Source organism: Tupaia chinensis, unplaced genomic scaffold, assembly GCF_000334495.1.
Source record: "Tupaia chinensis unplaced genomic scaffold, TupChi_1.0 Scaffold146027_1, whole genome shotgun sequence".
In the NCBI taxonomy this organism is placed as follows: Eukaryota; Metazoa; Chordata; class Mammalia; order Scandentia; family Tupaiidae; genus Tupaia; species Tupaia belangeri.
The window spans coordinates 327,426-345,879 of NW_006205883.1; the positions used below are offsets into that span (position 1 = coordinate 327,426).

At 47.6% G+C, this 18,454-nt stretch overlaps 1 protein-coding gene across 1 annotated transcript in view; it reads right to left on the reverse strand.

The window, feature by feature from the left end:
* Window positions 1-18,423, reverse strand: part of LOC102476626 (uncharacterized) — a 32,860-nt gene extending 14,437 nt beyond the window's left edge. Inside the window, exons 1-4 of the mRNA XM_027768360.1 lie at window positions 18,285-18,423; window positions 12,913-12,969; window positions 11,479-11,535; window positions 33-89 (exon numbers count right to left, since the gene is read on the reverse strand). Coding sequence (XP_027624161.1) covers window positions 33-89; window positions 11,479-11,535; window positions 12,913-12,969; window positions 18,285-18,345 — 232 coding nt within the window. The 5' untranslated portion in view covers window positions 18,346-18,423. The remainder of the gene's footprint in view (window positions 1-32; window positions 90-11,478; window positions 11,536-12,912; window positions 12,970-18,284) is intronic.
* Window positions 18,424-18,454: the final 31 nt, after the last annotated feature.

Sequence of the window (18,454 nt, forward strand, 5' to 3'; positions counted from 1 at the left end):
GAAGAGTCTAACTGCACATGAAGAGTTCTTACCTCCGTGGACGACAGGGAGTATACAGAGAAGTGTATACCATGGATACGGATTGACTCCTGTGGGTAAACAATAAGAACGCATGGTTAAAGGAGAAATATTCTCTTCCTTTTTGGAGCCCCCTGCAAAGCGAGCACACCAACTGACTATTGATTTCACGTTTCTATCTCATTTGCTCTCTGCTGTCTGTATAGATGACCATCGCCTGGCTAAAAAATTACTTAACCACCAGCAGGAAGAACTCAAGGTAGAAACAAAAAATTTACAAGGCTCATAATTTTCCTAGTGATATGGAGCAACCTGAGACTATAACCTCATGAAACTTCTGTTCTGATATGGAGGAACTTGTGAGAAACCTTGCAGCCCATGGCTGATAGCTGCTTGGGCTTTCTGTTCCCCCCATGAGCTAGCTGGCTCTGCCCTGAACTGTTGGAGTGGTTGGAAGCCTTCAGCAGGTTGGATTCCTTGCTTCTCTGCCAGCTCTGTATTAGGGCAGACACTGAGCTCCTTCCCTGATAGGACACTCCAAGCAGGCTGACACTGTCCCTCCCCAGCTCACCCATAAAAGACTGTGTCCCACTCTCAGCTGGGGCTGGAGATTCAGAGTATTAGCTCTTCTGTGCCCACCGGCATAATCAGACAGCTCTCCTATCTCTCTGGCTGCTGTTTTTCCAGTCATCGGTGTCTTCCTGAACTGTTGGAGCAGTTGGAAGCCTTCAGCAGGTTGGATTCCCTGCTTCTCTGCCAGCTCTGTATTAGGGCAGACACTGAGCCCCTTCCCTGATAGGACACTCCAAGCGTGCTGAAACTGTCCCTCCCCAGCTCACCCATAAAAGATTGTGTCCCACTCTCAGCTGGGGCTGGAAATTCAGAGTATTAGCTCTTCTGTGCCCACCGGCATAATCAGACAGCTCTCCTATCTCTCTGGCTGCTGTTTTTCCAGTCATCGGTGTCTGGTTTTCTGCAACATTTTCATGCATTGGCCAGGAAGTAGAATCAGATTGGCCCTTTGAGCCACAGATCCCAGGGTATCCCCCTCTGTGACAGGCAGAGGTAAGCACACACCCCCCCATCTCATTTGATGGGATTCCCTCAGCTGGGGTGCCCACCCCGAAACTGAGTGTTCCTGAATCATTAGAGTCTGGTTGGAGAGAAGGACCAACTCCTGGACCCTGATGCATCAATTCTGGTCAACTCTGGTAATCTGGTAAACGCCCAACTCCCAGGGATCTGTAGAGCCCTAGTCAGAAAGACCTACTCGAATTGAGTAGAAGAGGAGACCCAATAACTCTCCTTTGGTCACAAGACTGGCAGTTAGGACTCATCTGGTGTATGTCTGGTGTGGCGAAGGAATGTACAACCTCTGAATGAATGTGAGTGTTTGCAGTGAGCAAATGTGTTTGGGGCTCCACAGCTTCTCGCTACAGAGCATGATTGGGTCTGTTACTGCATTTCTGTGGTAGTTCTGTGAAGGCTAAATGGCAGAATTGGTGCTGGGGGACCCAGTCCCTCTCTACGCGTTCAATCTGGCAGAGGCTCAATATCCGATTGCTTATTGCCAAAGAACTACACAAATCTCACGAGGGACATGCCCAGACAGATGCCTGATTGTTCTCCTCTGGGGGGCGCCCACCCTTTGTCTGTTTGTGACACCGTTCATAGGAAGAGGGACACAAAGGCTCTTGGGAAGGTTTTCCTTGTAGAGGCGGAAAGGCAGAGTAATGAATGTCCGGTCGTAGATTTTGCCCCTGGGAATTGGGGCACCAATTTCTACCAACTGTGATGCATGTATAGATAGGTTGTAAACATCTTTGCAAAGGCAGGTAGAGAATGTAGCTGTGGCTGAGGCATTGTTGAAGCAACTGGCCTTTGAAAAAGCTAATGTGAATTATCAAGATGTGTTGAAGAAAACTGACAGCCTGTGAGGACCTTGTAGCTCAGTCCCCACCGCTACTTAGCCACTCTTAATGATCTTGTACCCCTGAAAACAGCCTAGCACAGACACTGTGTTAACCCTTTCTTATCCCTAGGGTGCTCAGGATTTCCTGCTTATGGACAGTTGGTTTGCCATTTCTGTTTCTGCCTTCCAAAGGTTTTTCTCAAATGATTAAAATCTGAAATTGTTATCAATAAGAATGTTTTGTTCTATTTTGGGCAATGTGTTGAACAGTTTTTGTTTGTTTGTAAAATAGACATCAAAGAATAAAACAAATTCTCACAATTTATGTAAAACAAAAAAGGGGGGAACTGGGCACCCCCTATATATGCTGCCAAATTACTCTACCTAACCATGTTCAAATTAAATCATTTACATTTGACTTCGATTCAAAGTCGCATCAACAGAGCATCGCCTGGCAGCATTTATCACCTACTCAAAAGCTTCCTCTAGCAAGTGATCTCCCAAGCCTCCTGAGAAGTGCAGGCTTTTGATATCTGGAGAGGTCAGAGATATTTTGAATACGATGGAAAAACCTCAATCCAAGTCTTCCGAGCCTACTGGACTGGACTGTATGCTGACTAATTTTAAAAAGGGCTTCTCTGGTGATTATGAAGTTAACATAACACTGGAGAGGTTAAGAGCCCTCTGTGAGATTGAATGGCCTTATTTTTTTTTAAGTGAGATGGCCACCGGAGGGAACTTTACATCTCCCCACCGTGTGGGTTATGTACAATGTGGTTACTAGCACCCCAGGCCAATCCAACCAGTTTCCCTATGCTGACTCCTGACTATAGTTAGCCCAAGTCATCTACATAAGAGGGAAAAGTGAATGCACTGTTTTGACCACTCATGCCATGCTTCCACACCCATCTCTGACCCAAAGAAACCCAGGGCTCTAATCCTGCAGGGCCCCTACATAAGAGGGAAAAGTCAATGCAGTATTTTGACCACTCGTGCCATGCTTCCACACCCATCTCTGACCAAAAGAAACCCAGGGCTCTAATCCTGCAGGGCCCTTCCGAAGAGGAGCCTTTAGCAGCTCCATCCCCACATGCCCCAGCCTAGCTGATAATCAAAACCCCACCTCTATCTGTTTCCCCAGAGCCTGAAGAGTAGACTGAAGAGCCAATGCCAGCTCTGCCATCAGCAGAGGGGGAGGCCACCAGCTGTCCTGAGTCCCATGCCCAGATTTTGCCTCACCTGCCATCACCTGATGAGCTGCTGCAGCCCAGGAAAACCTCACTCTTCAGATGCCCCACCAGGGGACACGAGGACACCCCCAGATAGGTGCAGATGGGGCTATTGCAGATGGCCGAGCAACTCCCTACTACTAGCCCTTCAACACCACTGATATGTTTAACTGGAAACACCACACACACCCCCTACTCGGAACAGCCCCAGGCTATGTCAGATCTCATGGAGTCTATACTCCAAACACACCAGCCCACCTAGGACGAGTGTCAGCAACTACTCCTCACCCTACTTAATACAGAGGAGCCCTGCAGAGTCCTGCAGCAGCCAAGAAATGGCTACAAGAGCATGCCTCCGACAATGTGGTAGATCCTGAGGCTTGGGCCAGAACGGCTTTTCCGAATGAAAAGCCTGAATGGGATTTCAGTACCGAGGGCGGCCATGCCCATCTCAACAAGTAACCAGGAGGCGCTCCTACAAGGAATGAAAACCCATGCAAAGAAACCTATCCTGAGAGCCCAGAAAGCCAGTAAACAACTAATGCCACCTTTCTTGCCCCATCAACTCCTGACATCCATAGAAAACCCCAAAAGTAGGAAGGCTTTGCTGGGATGAACGCCACCCAGCTCCTGGAGACTGCTAATCAAGTCTTCATGAACCGAGATCAACAGGAAATAAAGGAAGCAGACCAGTGGATGAAACATAAGCTAACCCTGTTGGCCACCACCTTCAGACAATCAGACATCCCATCTGGTCCAAGAGGGGGACCAAAACCCGGCCACCCCAGCCTTAGACCAACCCAATGTGCTTACTACAAAGAGGATGGACACTGGAAAGATGAATGTTCCAAGCAGAAGGAAAACCAAGGGAAAGTGAACAAAAATCCACCGGGGGCCCCCAAGACTTTACACCCAGAGCCCCCAAGAGACTTCCTGGCCATGATGGAATCAGCATAGGACCAACCAGGCTCCATGATCCTGGGCTCCCAGCAGTCCCTGGTCAACGTCAAGACCAGCCAATGAAATTCCTAGTAGATACCAGAGCTGAACACTCCATTGTCACCCAGCCTCTAGCCTCCCAGTCAAGTCAAAAAGCCACCATCATGAGGGCCACTGGAAACACCAAAACCCAGCCCTTTTTACAGGCAAGAAGCTACCAGCTGAGGGGGCACCTGATTACCCACAAGTTCCTGTATCTGCCTGATTGCCCAATCTCATTGCTGGGAAGAGACGTATTGACTAAACTCAGAACACAAATCAGCTTTGACTCATCAGGCTTGGCTGCGTTGACGGTCAGCCCTGCCAAAATCCTGACTGTAACAGTGCTCCAAGAGCATGAATGGCAAATAATCACTCCCAGAGAAGCACTTGCTACCAACTTAGAGAATTTTCCAGGTCAGGAAACTGGGTGTACTCTGCTTCAATATGTTGACAACCGCCTGCTCACTAGATCAACCAGAGAAGATTGCTGGAAGGGAACTTGAGCGCTGCTCCACCTTCTCTCCCAGGCTGGATACAAGGTCTCAATGAAGAAGGCTCAGATCTGTCCTACTCAAGTGCAGTTCCTAAGATGCATTCTGACTCAAAGATAGCATGCTCTGACAAATCAGAGGAAGACTGACCAGGCTCCATGGCCAAGCATGAACACAAACAGGTACTAGATGGGGTGCCTCAGCCCACAAGTAGGAGACTACTGCACAAATTCCTGAAAGCAGCCAGATTCAGTAAGATTTGGATCCCAGGCTTGGCCGAGAAGGCTAGACCACTGCATGAACTATTAAAAGGCCCAGAAGAAGCCCTATTCGAATGGGGACCCCCTCCAAGAGCAGACTTTCCAGGATCTTCAGTCAAGCCTCAGGAAATCCTTGGCTTTGGGGCTCCCAGACATCACCCAAGAATTCAATCTGTTTGTATATGAAAAAAAAATCAGACAGCACTAAGAGTTCTGACTCAGTCTGTTGGACCTTGAGAGAGACCCACTACCTACCTGTCTAAAAGATTAGACCCAGTGGCATCTGGATGGCCCCCTTACCTCCAAGCCTTTGATCCCAATGTAAAACTGATTAAAAAAGAAAGACAAGTTAACCTTAGGCCAAGTTATCAATGCCCAGGTGCCTCATTCAGCGACCTCCCTGATGAACACCAGGGGATTTAAATGGTTCATCAGCTCTAGAATGCCCCACTACCAGGGCTTATTGATTGGAAATCCCCAAATTAGGCTCCAGACTCTGCAAACCCTCAACTATGCCAGCTTCCTCTCAGCCACACTAGGGCCTCCTGACCACAACTGTGAAGAGGCCTTTGATGAGGTTTTTTCTAGATGTCTTGATCTTGTAGATACACTGCTGAAGGTCCCCGACCTCACCCTCTTCACTGACAACAGTAGCTACATGAAGAATGGAACTCAACATGCTGGCTACACAGTTACCTCTCAGGACACAGTGATTGAGGCTGGGGCACTGCCCCAGGGGCAGTCAGCTCAGCAAGCTGAACCCTGGGCATTAATACGAGCCCTAAAATTGGCGATTGGTAAGAGAGTTAAACAACTGCGCGAACTCATGATATGCCTTTGCCACCCTATTTCTTGAGCTGCCTACAGTCACTGTGTACAACTGTGAGCATGCGATGCAAGACCTGTACCAAAAATAACCCCACCCAAGGGCCAACTTGGCTAGCTGGAACACAAGCCACTGGGGCAACTTCCCTTTAGACCAACCCAATGTGCTTACTGCAAAGAGGATGGACACTGGAAAGATGAATGTTCCAAGCAGAAGGAAAACCAAGGGAAAGTGAACAAAAATCCACCGGGGGCCCCCAAGACTTTACACCCAGAGCCCCCAAGAGACTTCCTGGCCATGATGGAATCAGCATAGGACCAACCAGGCTCCATGATCCTGGGCTCCCAGCAGTCCCTGGTCAACGTCAAGACCAGCCAATGAAATTCCTAGTAGATACCAGAGCTGAACACTCCATTGTCACCCAGCCTCTGGCCTCCCAGTCAAGTCAAAAAGCCACCATCATGAGGGCCACTGGAAACACCAAAACCCAGCTCTTTTTACAGGCAAAAAGCTACCAGCTGAGGGGGCACCTGATTACCCACAAGTTCCTGTATCTGCCTGATTGCCCAATCTCATTGCTGGGAAGAGACGTATTGACTAAACTCAGAACACAAATCAGCTTTGACTCATCAGGCTTGGCTGCGTTGACGGTCAGCCCTGCCAAAATCCTGACTGTAACAGTGCTCCAAGAGCATGAATGGCAAATAATCACTCCCAGAGAAGCACTTGCTACCAACTTAGAGAATTTTCCAGGTCAGGAAACTGGGTGTACTCTGCTTCAATATGTTGACAACCGCCTGCTCACTAGATCAACCAGAGAAGATTGCTGGAAGGGAACTTGAGCGCTGCTCCACCTTCTCTCCCAGGCTGGATACAAGGTCTCAATGAAGAAGGCTCAGATCTGTCCTACTCAAGTGCAGTTCCTAAGATGCATTCTGACTCAAAGATAGCATGCTCTGACAAATCAGAGGAAGACTGACCAGGCTCCATGGCCAAGCATGAACACAAACAGGTACTAGATGGGGTGCCTCAGCCCACAAGTAGGAGACTACTGCACAAATTCCTGAAAGCAGCCAGATTCAGTAAGATTTGGATCCCAGGCTTGGCCGAGAAGGCTAGACCACTGCATGAACTATTAAAAGGCCCAGAAGAAGCCCTATTCGAATGGGGACCCCCTCCAAGAGCAGACTTTCCAGGATCTTCAGTCAAGCCTCAGGAAATCCTTGGCTTTGGGGCTCCCAGACATCACCCAAGAATTCAATCTGTTTGTATATGAAAAAAAAATCAGACAGCACTAAGAGTTCTGACTCAGTCTGTTGGACCTTGAGAGAGACCCACTACCTACCTGTCTAAAAGATTAGACCCAGTGGCATCTGGATGGCCCCCTTACCTCCAAGCCTTTGATCCCAATGTAAAACTGATTAAAAAAGAAAGACAAGTTAACCTTAGGCCAAGTTATCAATGCCCAGGTGCCTCATTCAGCGACCTCCCTGATGAACACCAGGGGATTTAAATGGTTCATCAGCTCTAGAATGCCCCACTACCAGGGCTTATTGATTGGAAATCCCCAAATTAGGCTCCAGACTCTGCAAACCCTCAACTATACCAGCTCCCTCCTAGCCATGCTGGAGCCTCCTGACCACAGTTGTGAAGAGGGCCTTGATGAGGTCTTTTCTGGACGTCCTGATTTGTAGACACACCATTGAAGGCCCCCAATCTCACCCTCTTCACTGACAGCAGTAGCTACGTGAAGGATGGAACTTGATATGCTGGCTATGTAGTTACCGCTCAGGACACAGTGACTGAGGCTGGGGCACTGCCTAAAGGGTGGTCAGCTCAGCAGGATGAACTCTGGACATTAATCCGAGCCTTAAAAGTGGTGATTATCAAAAGAGTAAACATCTACTACATGGGCTCACAATATGCCTTCGCCACCTTATACGTCCATGGGGCCTTCTATCAAGAGAGAGGACTCCCCTCTGCAGAAGAAAAAGCAGTTAAAAACACAAAAGAAATCTGCTAATTATGAGAAACAGCCTGGAAGCCAAAGGAAGTGGCAATCACCCACTGCAGAGAACACCTGAGGGAGGAGGATCCCGTCAGCCTGGGAAACTGATTAGCAGATCAGATAGCCATGGCTACTGCCAGCTGAAGCCTCACTGTTGTAAGCAGAGTGTTAGAACTCACAAGTTTCCCAAAAGCTCCCCCTTATGTCTCCAGTGAACATCATTGGGTAAAGTCAGAGAGAGCAACCCTGGAAGATGGAAGGTGGAGACTGTCAGATAAAAGAATATACGTACCTCAGTCCCTGGGATATTCGTTGATAAAGCAGCACCTCGAGCTGACTCACTGGGGAAAGACTAACCTAGAGAACATACTAGGTTGATACTATTTTTTGAGTCGCCTACCATCATTTTGCACAACTGTGAGTATGCAGTGTGAGACCTGTGCCAGAAATAACCCTGCCCAGGGCCAACTTGGCTGGCTGGAATACAAGCTACTGGGGCAACTTCCCTGGAATTGTTGGAGGCAGACTTCTCAGAAGAACGGCCATGCCAGGTCTGTAAGTACTTACTAGTCCTGGTTTGTACTTACTCAGGGTGGGGGGAAGCCTTCCCTACCCGCACTGAAAAAGCCAGAGAAGTCATTCAAGCCCTTTTGAGGAGAGTCATACCTCGATTTCGGCTTCCCCTTATAACTGGGTCAGACAATGGCCCTGATTTCATGGCAGAAGTTATACAGGGAGTGGCAAAGGCCCTGGGCATAAAATGGAAGTTTCGCACTGCTTACTGACCTCAGAGTTCTGGAAGAGTTAAATGAATAAATTGTACCCTCAAGTCCACCCTGGCTAAGCTGTGTCAGGACACTGGACGCCCCTGGGTGGATGTCCTCCCACTGGCCCTGCTCCAACTTCAATGTACACCCCAAAGACAAGGTTATTCCCCTTATGAGATTCTCTTTGGCTGGACATCCTCTTTGGTCACCCAGATCCGAACAGCTGACGTCAGTCAACTGAGCAAGGCAATCCTGACTCAAGATCTAGTGGCCTTGGGAAAAACTTTAAAGGAAATAGTTTGTGTAACCTTAGAATGAACCACCCCTGTCCCTCTCAGAAACTGGGTATACAAATATGAGTTGGAGACTTGATGTGGGTTAAAAACTGGGGAAAAAAAATCACTGCAGCCCACCTGGTTGGGGATACCTGTTGTTGTGCTTATTACCCCCACTGCAGTTGAGGTTGCAGGGCTGGCCCCTTGGATCCACCACTTGAGAGTGAAGTGAGCTGCAGCACCAGAGGATGCCGGGACCTGGATGATGCTAAACTACCCTCAGCAGCAACCAAGGTGACTTTCCAGAAGGCCAAGACCTGTCATCAGGACTACAGCCTTTCTGCCACCATTCCTGGGTTGGCTGCTCTACGCATGGTGGAAGCTTGAAGAAACTACAGCCCTGCTTTGGTCACTCTGGACGCTGACCAATCTACGCACAGCAGGAGCTTAAGGATAGAGATGGATGACACCCCAATAATACCCGTACAACCTCCTGCCTTGAAGCCATCAAATATACCTGTCATCAGGACTACAGCCTTTCTGCCACCATTCCTGGGTTGGCTGCTCTACGCATGGTGGAAGCTTGAAGAAACTACAGCCCTGCTTTGGTCACTCTGGACGCTGACCAATCTACGCACAGCAGGAGCTTAAGGATAGAGATGGATGACACCCCAATAATACCCGTACAACCTCCTGCCTTGAAGCCATCAAATATCAACTATTTGGGAGCTTGAGAACAGAGATGGATAATACCCCAATAATACCTGTACAACCTCCCGCCTTTGAAGCCATCAAATATCAACTATTTGTCACTGTCCAGAAAACTATGTTTATCACCCTCCTGTTAATTGACCCTCCTCGAGTCTGGTTGAGGAAGCTCAAGAGGAGGAATGATGTGGAGCAACCCAAGGCTGATAACTGCCTGAACCTTCTGTTCTGATATGGAAGAACTTGTGAGCAACTTTGAAGCAGCCCAGGGCTGATAGCTGCCTGGGCTTCCGATTCTCCAATGATCTAGCTGCCCCTCCCCTGAACGGTTGAGCAGCTGGAGGCCTTGGGTACGTTGAATTCTCTGCTTCTCTACCACCTCTGCATTAGGGCAGAGACTGAGCCCCTTCCCTGATACGACACTCCAAGCATGCTGATACTGCTCCTCCTCAATCCTCCCATAAAAGACTGTGTCCAACTCTCAGCCGGGGCCAGAGATTCAGAGTATGAACTCCTCCATGCCCACGGACATAATGAAACAGTTCTCTTATTTCTCTGAGTGCTGTTTATTCATTCCTTAGCATCTGGTTTTCTCCAACACTAGACATTATTTTTTCTTTCATTTTATTTCTTACAAACATGTCATTTTTATACATCTTCACTAGGTAAACTATGATTTTAGAAAGCAGGCATTCAGTGTGATAATGAAACCAAGGATATTGCTATATCCACACAGTAACCTCTGCCAGTATTTCTTTCTTTCTTCTTCTTTCTTTTTTAATTTTGAGAGATGTTTGCTGTATGGTATGTGCATTTTCCAAAGACACACGGAAAGAAAGAGAGTGGAAATGACCTACAATGGAGGATGGCCTTGCCACAATCCCTTCTCCTCCATTTTCATTTTAGGATTATGGGGACACAAGCATACATGAGTTTTTAAACAATGAGTTTTAAACAGTCGGATCCAGGACTCAAACTATGGTAGGCTACATGGGACTCCAGCAACATAAACATTATGCCATCCGCAGGCCCCTCTGTTTTTTGTTTTTTGTTTTTCAGTTATTTGCTATGGGTGAGAGAAAATGAAAAATCACCCTCCGGGGGATGGCCACACCACAATCCCTTCACATTCTCCCTCTCAGAATGTTGTAAATGCATGCCAATACACCCATCATGATATTGAAAAAAAAGAGAAAGAAAGAGAAAGTGACCCCCTGGGAGAACAGCCACAGAACAATCCTCTCTCCTCCATTCTCCAGTTAGGATTGTGTGCACACACATACACATGGTCAGCGTGCTTTCTAACCTGTTGGGACCAGGACTCAAACTGTGCACCCAGCTGTGTGGGATCCAGTTGCCATAACCACCATGCCACAGGCTGGCCACCACCCAGCATCTGTTCCACTTTACAATCCCATCTGTAATATGCCAGTGTTCCCATCTCTACACGCTCTTGCCGACTATCATTATTTCCTAGTTTTTCATCTGCGTTCTCCCAGCACAGTGTCTCTGTGGTCCTGACTTGCCTTTCCCTAATGACTACAGGTGGCTTTCAACATTGGCTAAGGGGTCCGTAGCTGGCATCTCTTTAGACACTACACAGCCTTGGTGAGCATCTTCACTCATGCCTTCAGAAACATCATTTCAAGGAGGACCAGCAGGAGGTGAGTTGGTTAAGTCTCTGGATTCTTACATGTGTAACTCTGATTCAGGTCTAGACCCGGTAACTTGAAATACACATGGAGTGCGTGTGCATTCATACCCAAAACCTCTAGAGGAGAGTGTGTGGGAGAAAAGATTGTGGCATGACCATTAGCCCTTGGAGGTGATTTCTCACGTTCCTTCTCTCTGTCTGTCTCTATATAAGCACATGGGCCCTATAGCAACAAGCTCGCTCGCTCTCTCTCTCAAAATAAAAGCCACTAAGCAAAACTCCTAGGAAATAAAAGGTGGACTTCATGGAACCAGATAGAGGAGTCTAACCACACACAAAGAGCTCTCACCTCCACCGGGGCCAGGACGTACACATTGGAGTGTATACCGTTGATTGGAGTTGACTCCTGCAGGTAAACAATGACAACGCATGATTAAAGGAGAAACGTATCCTTCCCCTGGGAGCCCCCTGCAAAGCGAGCACATCCACTGTCTATGGATTTCACGTTTCCACCTCATTTGCTCATCTGGGCATCTTCATAGACGACCATTGTCTGGCTAAGACAATGACTTAGCCACCAGCAGGAAGACCTCAAGACTGAAGGAAAATTTTAAAAGGCTCATTTTTATTCTCAGAAGTATTTCCTTTTAATTTTCTATATTTTGTATATTTAATAGTTATATATCTCCATGGGGGTAAAATATGGTTTTCTAAGGCATGCATTTGGTGTGATAACAACACACACACACACACACAAGGATATTGCTATATTCACACAGTCACCTGTGTCAGCAATTTTTCCTTCTTTCTTTTCATTTCTTTTTTTAATGTGAAAGAAAATGAAAAATCACCATCTGGGGGAATGGCCATGCCACAATCCCTTCTCCATTTTCCTTTCAGAATCTTGGAAATGCACACCAATGAACCTAACATGATATTCAAATAAAGAGAGAGAAAGAGAAAGCGATCCCCAGGGAGGACAGCCACACCACAATGCTCTCTCCTCCATTCTCCTGTTGGGATTTTGTGCACACACCCACACACATGGCCAGTGTGTTTTCTAAGCTGTGGGGTTCCAGACTGAGACTGTGCACCCAGCCACGGGGGATCCAGTGGCCATGACCACCACGCCAAGGCTGGCCACCACCCATCATGTTTACAGCATCTATCCCTCTTACACTCCCATCTGTAATATGCCAGTGTTCCCGTCTCTCCACACCCCTGCTGACGGTCATTACTTTCCTAGTTTTTCATCTGATTCTCCCAGCGCAGCGTCTCTGTGGTCCTGACTTGCCTTTCCCTAATGACTACAGGTGGCTTTCAACATTGGCTAAGTGGTCCGTAGCTGGCATCTCTTTAGACACTCCACAGCCCCAGGGAGCATCTTCACTCATGCCTTCAGAAACATCATTTCCAGGAGGGTCAGCAGGAGGTGAGGAGGTTATCGCCCTGGATTCTCACACATGTGACTGTGGTTCAAGTCTAGACCCAGCAGCTTGAAATACATGCCAAGTGCATGTGTGTGTATGCCCAAAATCCTGATTGGAGAGTGTGGGGAAAAGGATTGTGGTGTGGCCATCGCCCCTGAGGGTGATGTCTCACGTTCCCTCTCTCTGTCTCTCGGTCTCTCTGTCTCTATATAAACACACATGCCCTATAGCAAAAATCTCTCTCTCTCTCTCTCTCTCTCTAAAAAGGCAACTAAGCAAAACTCCTAGGAAATAAAAGATGAACTTCATGGAACCGGACAAGGGGAGTCTAACCGCACATGAAGAGCTCTTACCTCCACCAGGGCCAGGGCGTCCACATTGGAATGTATACCACGGATTTGGATCAACTCCTGTGGGTAAACAATGACAATGCATGATTAAAGGAGAAATATTCCCTTCCCCGTGGAGCCCCCTGCAAAACAAGCGCATCTACTGATTTCACGTTTCCAAGTCTGCTCGTCTAAGTGTCTTTATAGATGATCCTTGTCTGGCTACAAAAATTACTTATCTCCCAGCAGGATGACCTCAGGATTAACATAAAAAATTTAAAAAGCTTATATTTGTACCTAGACATTATCTTTTAATGTCTTACGTACATATAATTGTTTTACATCTCATGGGGTAAAGTATGGTTTTTGAAAGCATGCACTTGGTGTGATAATCAAACCAAGGATATTGCTATATTCACACAGGGACCTGTGCCAGCATTTCTTTTCTTTTCTTTTCTTTTCTTTTTTGAACGTTTTTGTCATAAGCGAGGAAAAATGAGAAGTCACTTTCTGGGGGGCATGGCCACATCACAATCCCTTCTTCTCCATTTTCCTCTCAGCATCTTGGAAATGCGTGCAGACGCACCCAGCATGATATTTAAAAAAGAGGGAGAGACAGACAGGAACCCCCAGGGAGGACAGCCACAGGACAATTCCTTCTCCTCTGCTCTCCTCTAGGGATTTCAGGAATGCACACAGACACACGTGGTGTGGGTTTCAAGGCTTCTGGTCTATCACTCGATCTGTGGTCAGCCACGTGGGAGCCCAGTGACGTAATCACTATGCCATCTGCTTAACCCTTTGGACACTGTCTTCTGAGCCATTCAGCAGGCAGGAAGCAGCCTCAGCCCCTCGATTCCTGCATCTCCGTCCCAGGGGTGCTAACGAGGTGCCCACACCCTCCCTCCGGTTGGGGTTCACAGACTCCCCACAGCTATGTGTCAGGGCACTGCACGCACCTCAGGAGCTGGAATTCCGAATTCTCAGATGGCCAATGACAGTCACCACATTGGACCTCGTTCATCCAAGCAAGTCCAGGATCCCTAAGCAATGGCTCTGCCATCTCCCCCGATGAGGGCGCCCTGCCCCTCCCGGCCATTGTCCCAGATCTCCAACAGCCCCTGTGCTGTCTCTCCTCCCGCCCTCCCTGAAAGGCTCTTGCACAATACGGGTAGGTGGAACCTGGCTGTTATCAGGAAAGAGATGCGCTTCTGCAGATAGGATCCCGCCCAGAGCTGGGGAGGCGGGCGGCCAGGGCCAGCTCCAGTTGCTCTGGAAATCACCTACAATGGCTTCCTTCCCCATCCTAATACAATGGGGTAATTCCCCATCCTAAATCATCCCGTGCCCTGCTCCTTGCACATGTGTGTGCATAGCTTTGCCGGTCCAGATAACCTCCGAAGGGAGGCAGGAAGAGGGGAGAGGGTGTGGAGGAAGTGAGCCTGTCGGTTTGCGGCTTTGCAGGGTTTCAGGGTGCACTGCACACAGCACTTGCTGTCGGCATGACTCACACCCACGGCAGAAGGCTGGTCTCACTCAAACTCGTTAGAAAACCAGGGAAGACTCCAGCGCGCACAGAGACAGCCTCTCCTCCTTGTGCCCAGACACGCTCTCCCCACCGGAATCAGGGCACACACATTGCAAGGGTCTCCATGTGCTTTAAGCCTGTGTCCAAGGTAGGAGAGGACCCAGTAGAGGATGCTAACTCTCGGGGCTCCATCCCAGGGGTGGCCTGTTCACAGGTAATTGCTTTTGCGGGGCATCTTTCCCCACTGGGAACCCGAGATGTGTTTCTCGCATGTCACGCTTTCGCTTTCTGAGCTCAGCAACTCTTAAGGAAACCCTCATGTTCCGATTTCTCCCCGAGGAGAAAGCAAGCTCGTTTTGTCTTGGGGTTCTCACACTGGCCCTCACTGCTGGGTCTCTGGGGAGGTGGGCTTAAAATACTTCAGACTGGTGGGAGGGACCATAATCATTACCATGAGACCACATGTGTCCCCAAAGCCTTACTGCTCTGGGACCTTAAGAGCAAACCACATTACAGGACCAACAGGTGACATGGTGGTAAAGGCACTGGATTCCCACGTGGCCGAATACGGTTCGAGTCCCAGACCTGCTGGCTTGATTTCTCTTTCTCCCTCTCTCTTTCAAGCACATGCGTCCTATAGCAACATTTAAAAATAACAGTAAGTTAAATTAAATAAATAAATAATTGTTGGGACTAGCAGATGGCATAGTGGTTACATCGCTGGATTCCCAGGCTTGAAAATCACTCCAGGCGTATATGCATGTGTGCCCAAAATCTTGAGAGGAAAATGGCAGAGAAGGGATAGGAGCGTGGCCCTCCCCCTGAGGGGTGATTGCTCTCTTTCTCTGTGTCTCTTTCTCCGTCACTCTGGCTAGTGCTTACATCCTATAGCAAAAGTCTCTCTACAATAAATATTTTAAAAGGAGAGAAAAAGATACACTGAATGGCCCTTGGAAGAGTTCTTCTATCCCCTGGAGGAAACGAACCCTTGCTAAGTTCAAATTTCATCTCTACAAGATTCCAAGATGGTTGCTACTGGAGTTTTATTCTCTTGAAGTTCTTTTTTTTTTTTTTCTTTTTCTGGAGAGGTTTTTGCTATAGGGTGCATACGCTCGCCAGACAGACCGAGAGAGAGAGATAGAAAACGAGAAATCACCCCCCAGGGGGGATGGCCATGCCACAATCCCTTCTCCTCCATTCTCCTCTCAGGGTCTTGGCCATGCACACACACATGCCTGGCGTGAGTTTAAGCCACCGGGTCCGGGACTCGAACCACAGTCGACAACGTGGGAGTCCAGCGACATAGCCATTACGCTAACTGCTGGTCCCTCTCCTGAAGTTCTAAGTCTGCTCAGACCCACGGACACGTTGGCAGACACCCGCTCGTAAGGCAGAGCTCAGCGTTGTTCAGGGCAGTAAGAGCTCCCCTGTGGAAGTCAGTGCCGATCCTCGATAGAGATTCCTGGCCACCTGGCAGAGCCATTCTGCAGGACGGGAGAGAGAAACGCACCCATGTCCAGCCCTCCACTCCCCCATGGCTTATTTACGTCCATCTAAAGGAGGAAACCAGCCCCAGGGGGGGCTCTGAAAAAGAAGGATAATAAAAAGAAAAAGCCAAAGATGGTGTGAGGCTCTGATACCAACTCCTACAGTTACAGCAGAACTTCCACACCTCCAAGTTGGACTCAAGGCTACTGCATCCCTCTGGGGACAGCAGCCACCCCGGTAATGCAGACAGAATCTTCTAATCCATGTTTCAGACCCACGCCTTTTTATCCGAGTCCACCAGAGAGACGTCTCCCTTTAAGGCAATTGCTTTCTATTGCTTCTTTTAGGATTTTACTGGTTTCCTTCGAAGTGTGGGTGAATGTAAAGAGATCTTGCTGGGATCAGCTGCGGCAGACTAAGCCATTCCTTGAGGCTTAAATCTACACCACCTTTCTGTCCTTGAAGAATTCCTCTGAGGACACCACCATGGGAGTCATGTGGCTCTCACAAGGACCCCACGGGAACACATATGGACTCCCTTCAGGCACACAGTGGGGCTGTCCTTTGATTTGGGTTCAACAGCTTTTAAAAATATGTGTACAGAGTTGTTTGTTGGGACTTGGAGAAGCCCGTCTTGCCCCAAACCCCGTGACATCAGGACATCTGCCCCAGAATGCTTTGCTGCAAGGTGAGCCATTGGAGCAGCTGGGAGGGTGTTGCAGTGTGTGGCTCTTCTCCTCCACCATGGGACTTGGAATTCTCACTGGGACTTGGAGAAGTCCAATAGCAAAAAAATCACCTTAAAAAAATGAAAGAAAGAATAAAAGAAAGGAAAGGAAGAAAGAAGGAAAGAGAGAGAGGAAAGAAAGAAAGAAAGAAAGAAAGAAAGAAAGAAAGAAAGAAAGAAAGAAAGAAAGAAAGAAAGAAAGAAAGAAAGAAGAAAGAAAGAAAGAAAGAAAGAAAGAAAGAAAGAAAGAAAGAAAGAGGGATGGAGAGAGGAAGGAAGGAAGGAAGGAAGGAAGGAAGGAAGGAAGGAAAGAAAGAAAGAAAGAAAGAAAGAAAGGAAGAAAGAAAGAAAGAAAGAGGAAGGAAGGAAGAGAGAGAGAAAGGAAAGAAGGAAGGAAGAAAAAGAAAAAAGGAAAAAGAAAAAGAAAGACAAAAAGAGAGAGAAACATAAAGGTAGAAAGAAAGGAAAAGGAAGAAAGAAAAGGATGGAATACACTACACATTGTATTCTGTAGAAGTTGGGCTGCCTGGAGAGATGTGGTTGAACTTTGACTCTCCTGCAAAGAGAATAAATTCTCAGAAGCATTTTCTAGGGAACTGGGTTGCCATCGAACACCTCTGTGTGTACACCTTCAGCTCTTGTATCAATGTCGGGGCAGCATCTCCCTACAAATGCATTTTCGGGGTGGGGGTTCCACGCACTGTGCAAAATCTAAGCACAACACCAAGGAGAAGAAAGACGGAGCTGAAGAATGCGCTCTCCATGCCAAGATCTATCCCTGAACATTGTATGCCCACAAACCACCAGCTCCTCCTTATAACTGTCCTTAGACAAGATAAACAGGAAAGGCCATCACAGAAGCATCTGAATACAGTCTTTTCATTCCTGAGCATCAATACACTTCACTTTTAAGTTTCACTTGACTGCTTCATTTTCAGGAGTCACAATGTGAAAATGAACCCCAAAAAGTAATTGCTGGTCAAAACTCACACTTTAGATGCTCATTATAATTTCTTAACTAGGACTCCTGAGGAACCAAAAACAAGCAAACAAACAAAACAACCCATTTCTGGCATCTGAGAAAGACAGAATACTAGTTAATGAAGTTCTAGGTATGAACACGTCTGATGATTATCATATGCAAAAAATAACCGTATATGAAAGGGTTTAAAAAAATTGTAAATTGATGATACCACCCTTTGGGCAAACCTAATCTTTGGTAAGCTCTCCCCAGGATGAAGTTATGTTTCCACTACAGTTCACGATATAAAAATAGCAAAAACTGATTATTATATATATATATATACTTAAAAAAACACAACTTACATTTACCATCCACCCAGTGGTACATAAACCATCCCATAAACTAAGGCACTTTTTAAATGCACAAGACACACTGGTCAGAGGCAGAGAACACAGTTACTATCTAAATGCTTTTAGCTCGCTTCCTGCTTTTCTGGATCTAATTTCCAGACCCCAAATTGGCACCTGTCCCCTCTCCCTCCCTCCTAGCCATCTCTCTCTGTCTCCTTTTTAATCTCTCCTGACACATGAAAGCCATTTACTTCTCTTTACTGAGAAAAGAGATTTCAAAAGCCAAGAGAGAGAAATCCACACCCGCGCAGCTAGCCCTGAAAGCCCAGCGCTTCTTACCTGGAGCGTGCATCAGAAAACACAGGAGCAAGAAAGGAGAGAGTCTCCTCCAGGGCTCCATTGTTCAGTTCAGGACGATGGAACAATCGTCAGTGAACACCCCAGCCAACAGGGTTGTGAGATGCGGGCACCCGCCCTCGGCTTGTTGACTTCCTGTGCCCAGCTTCAGG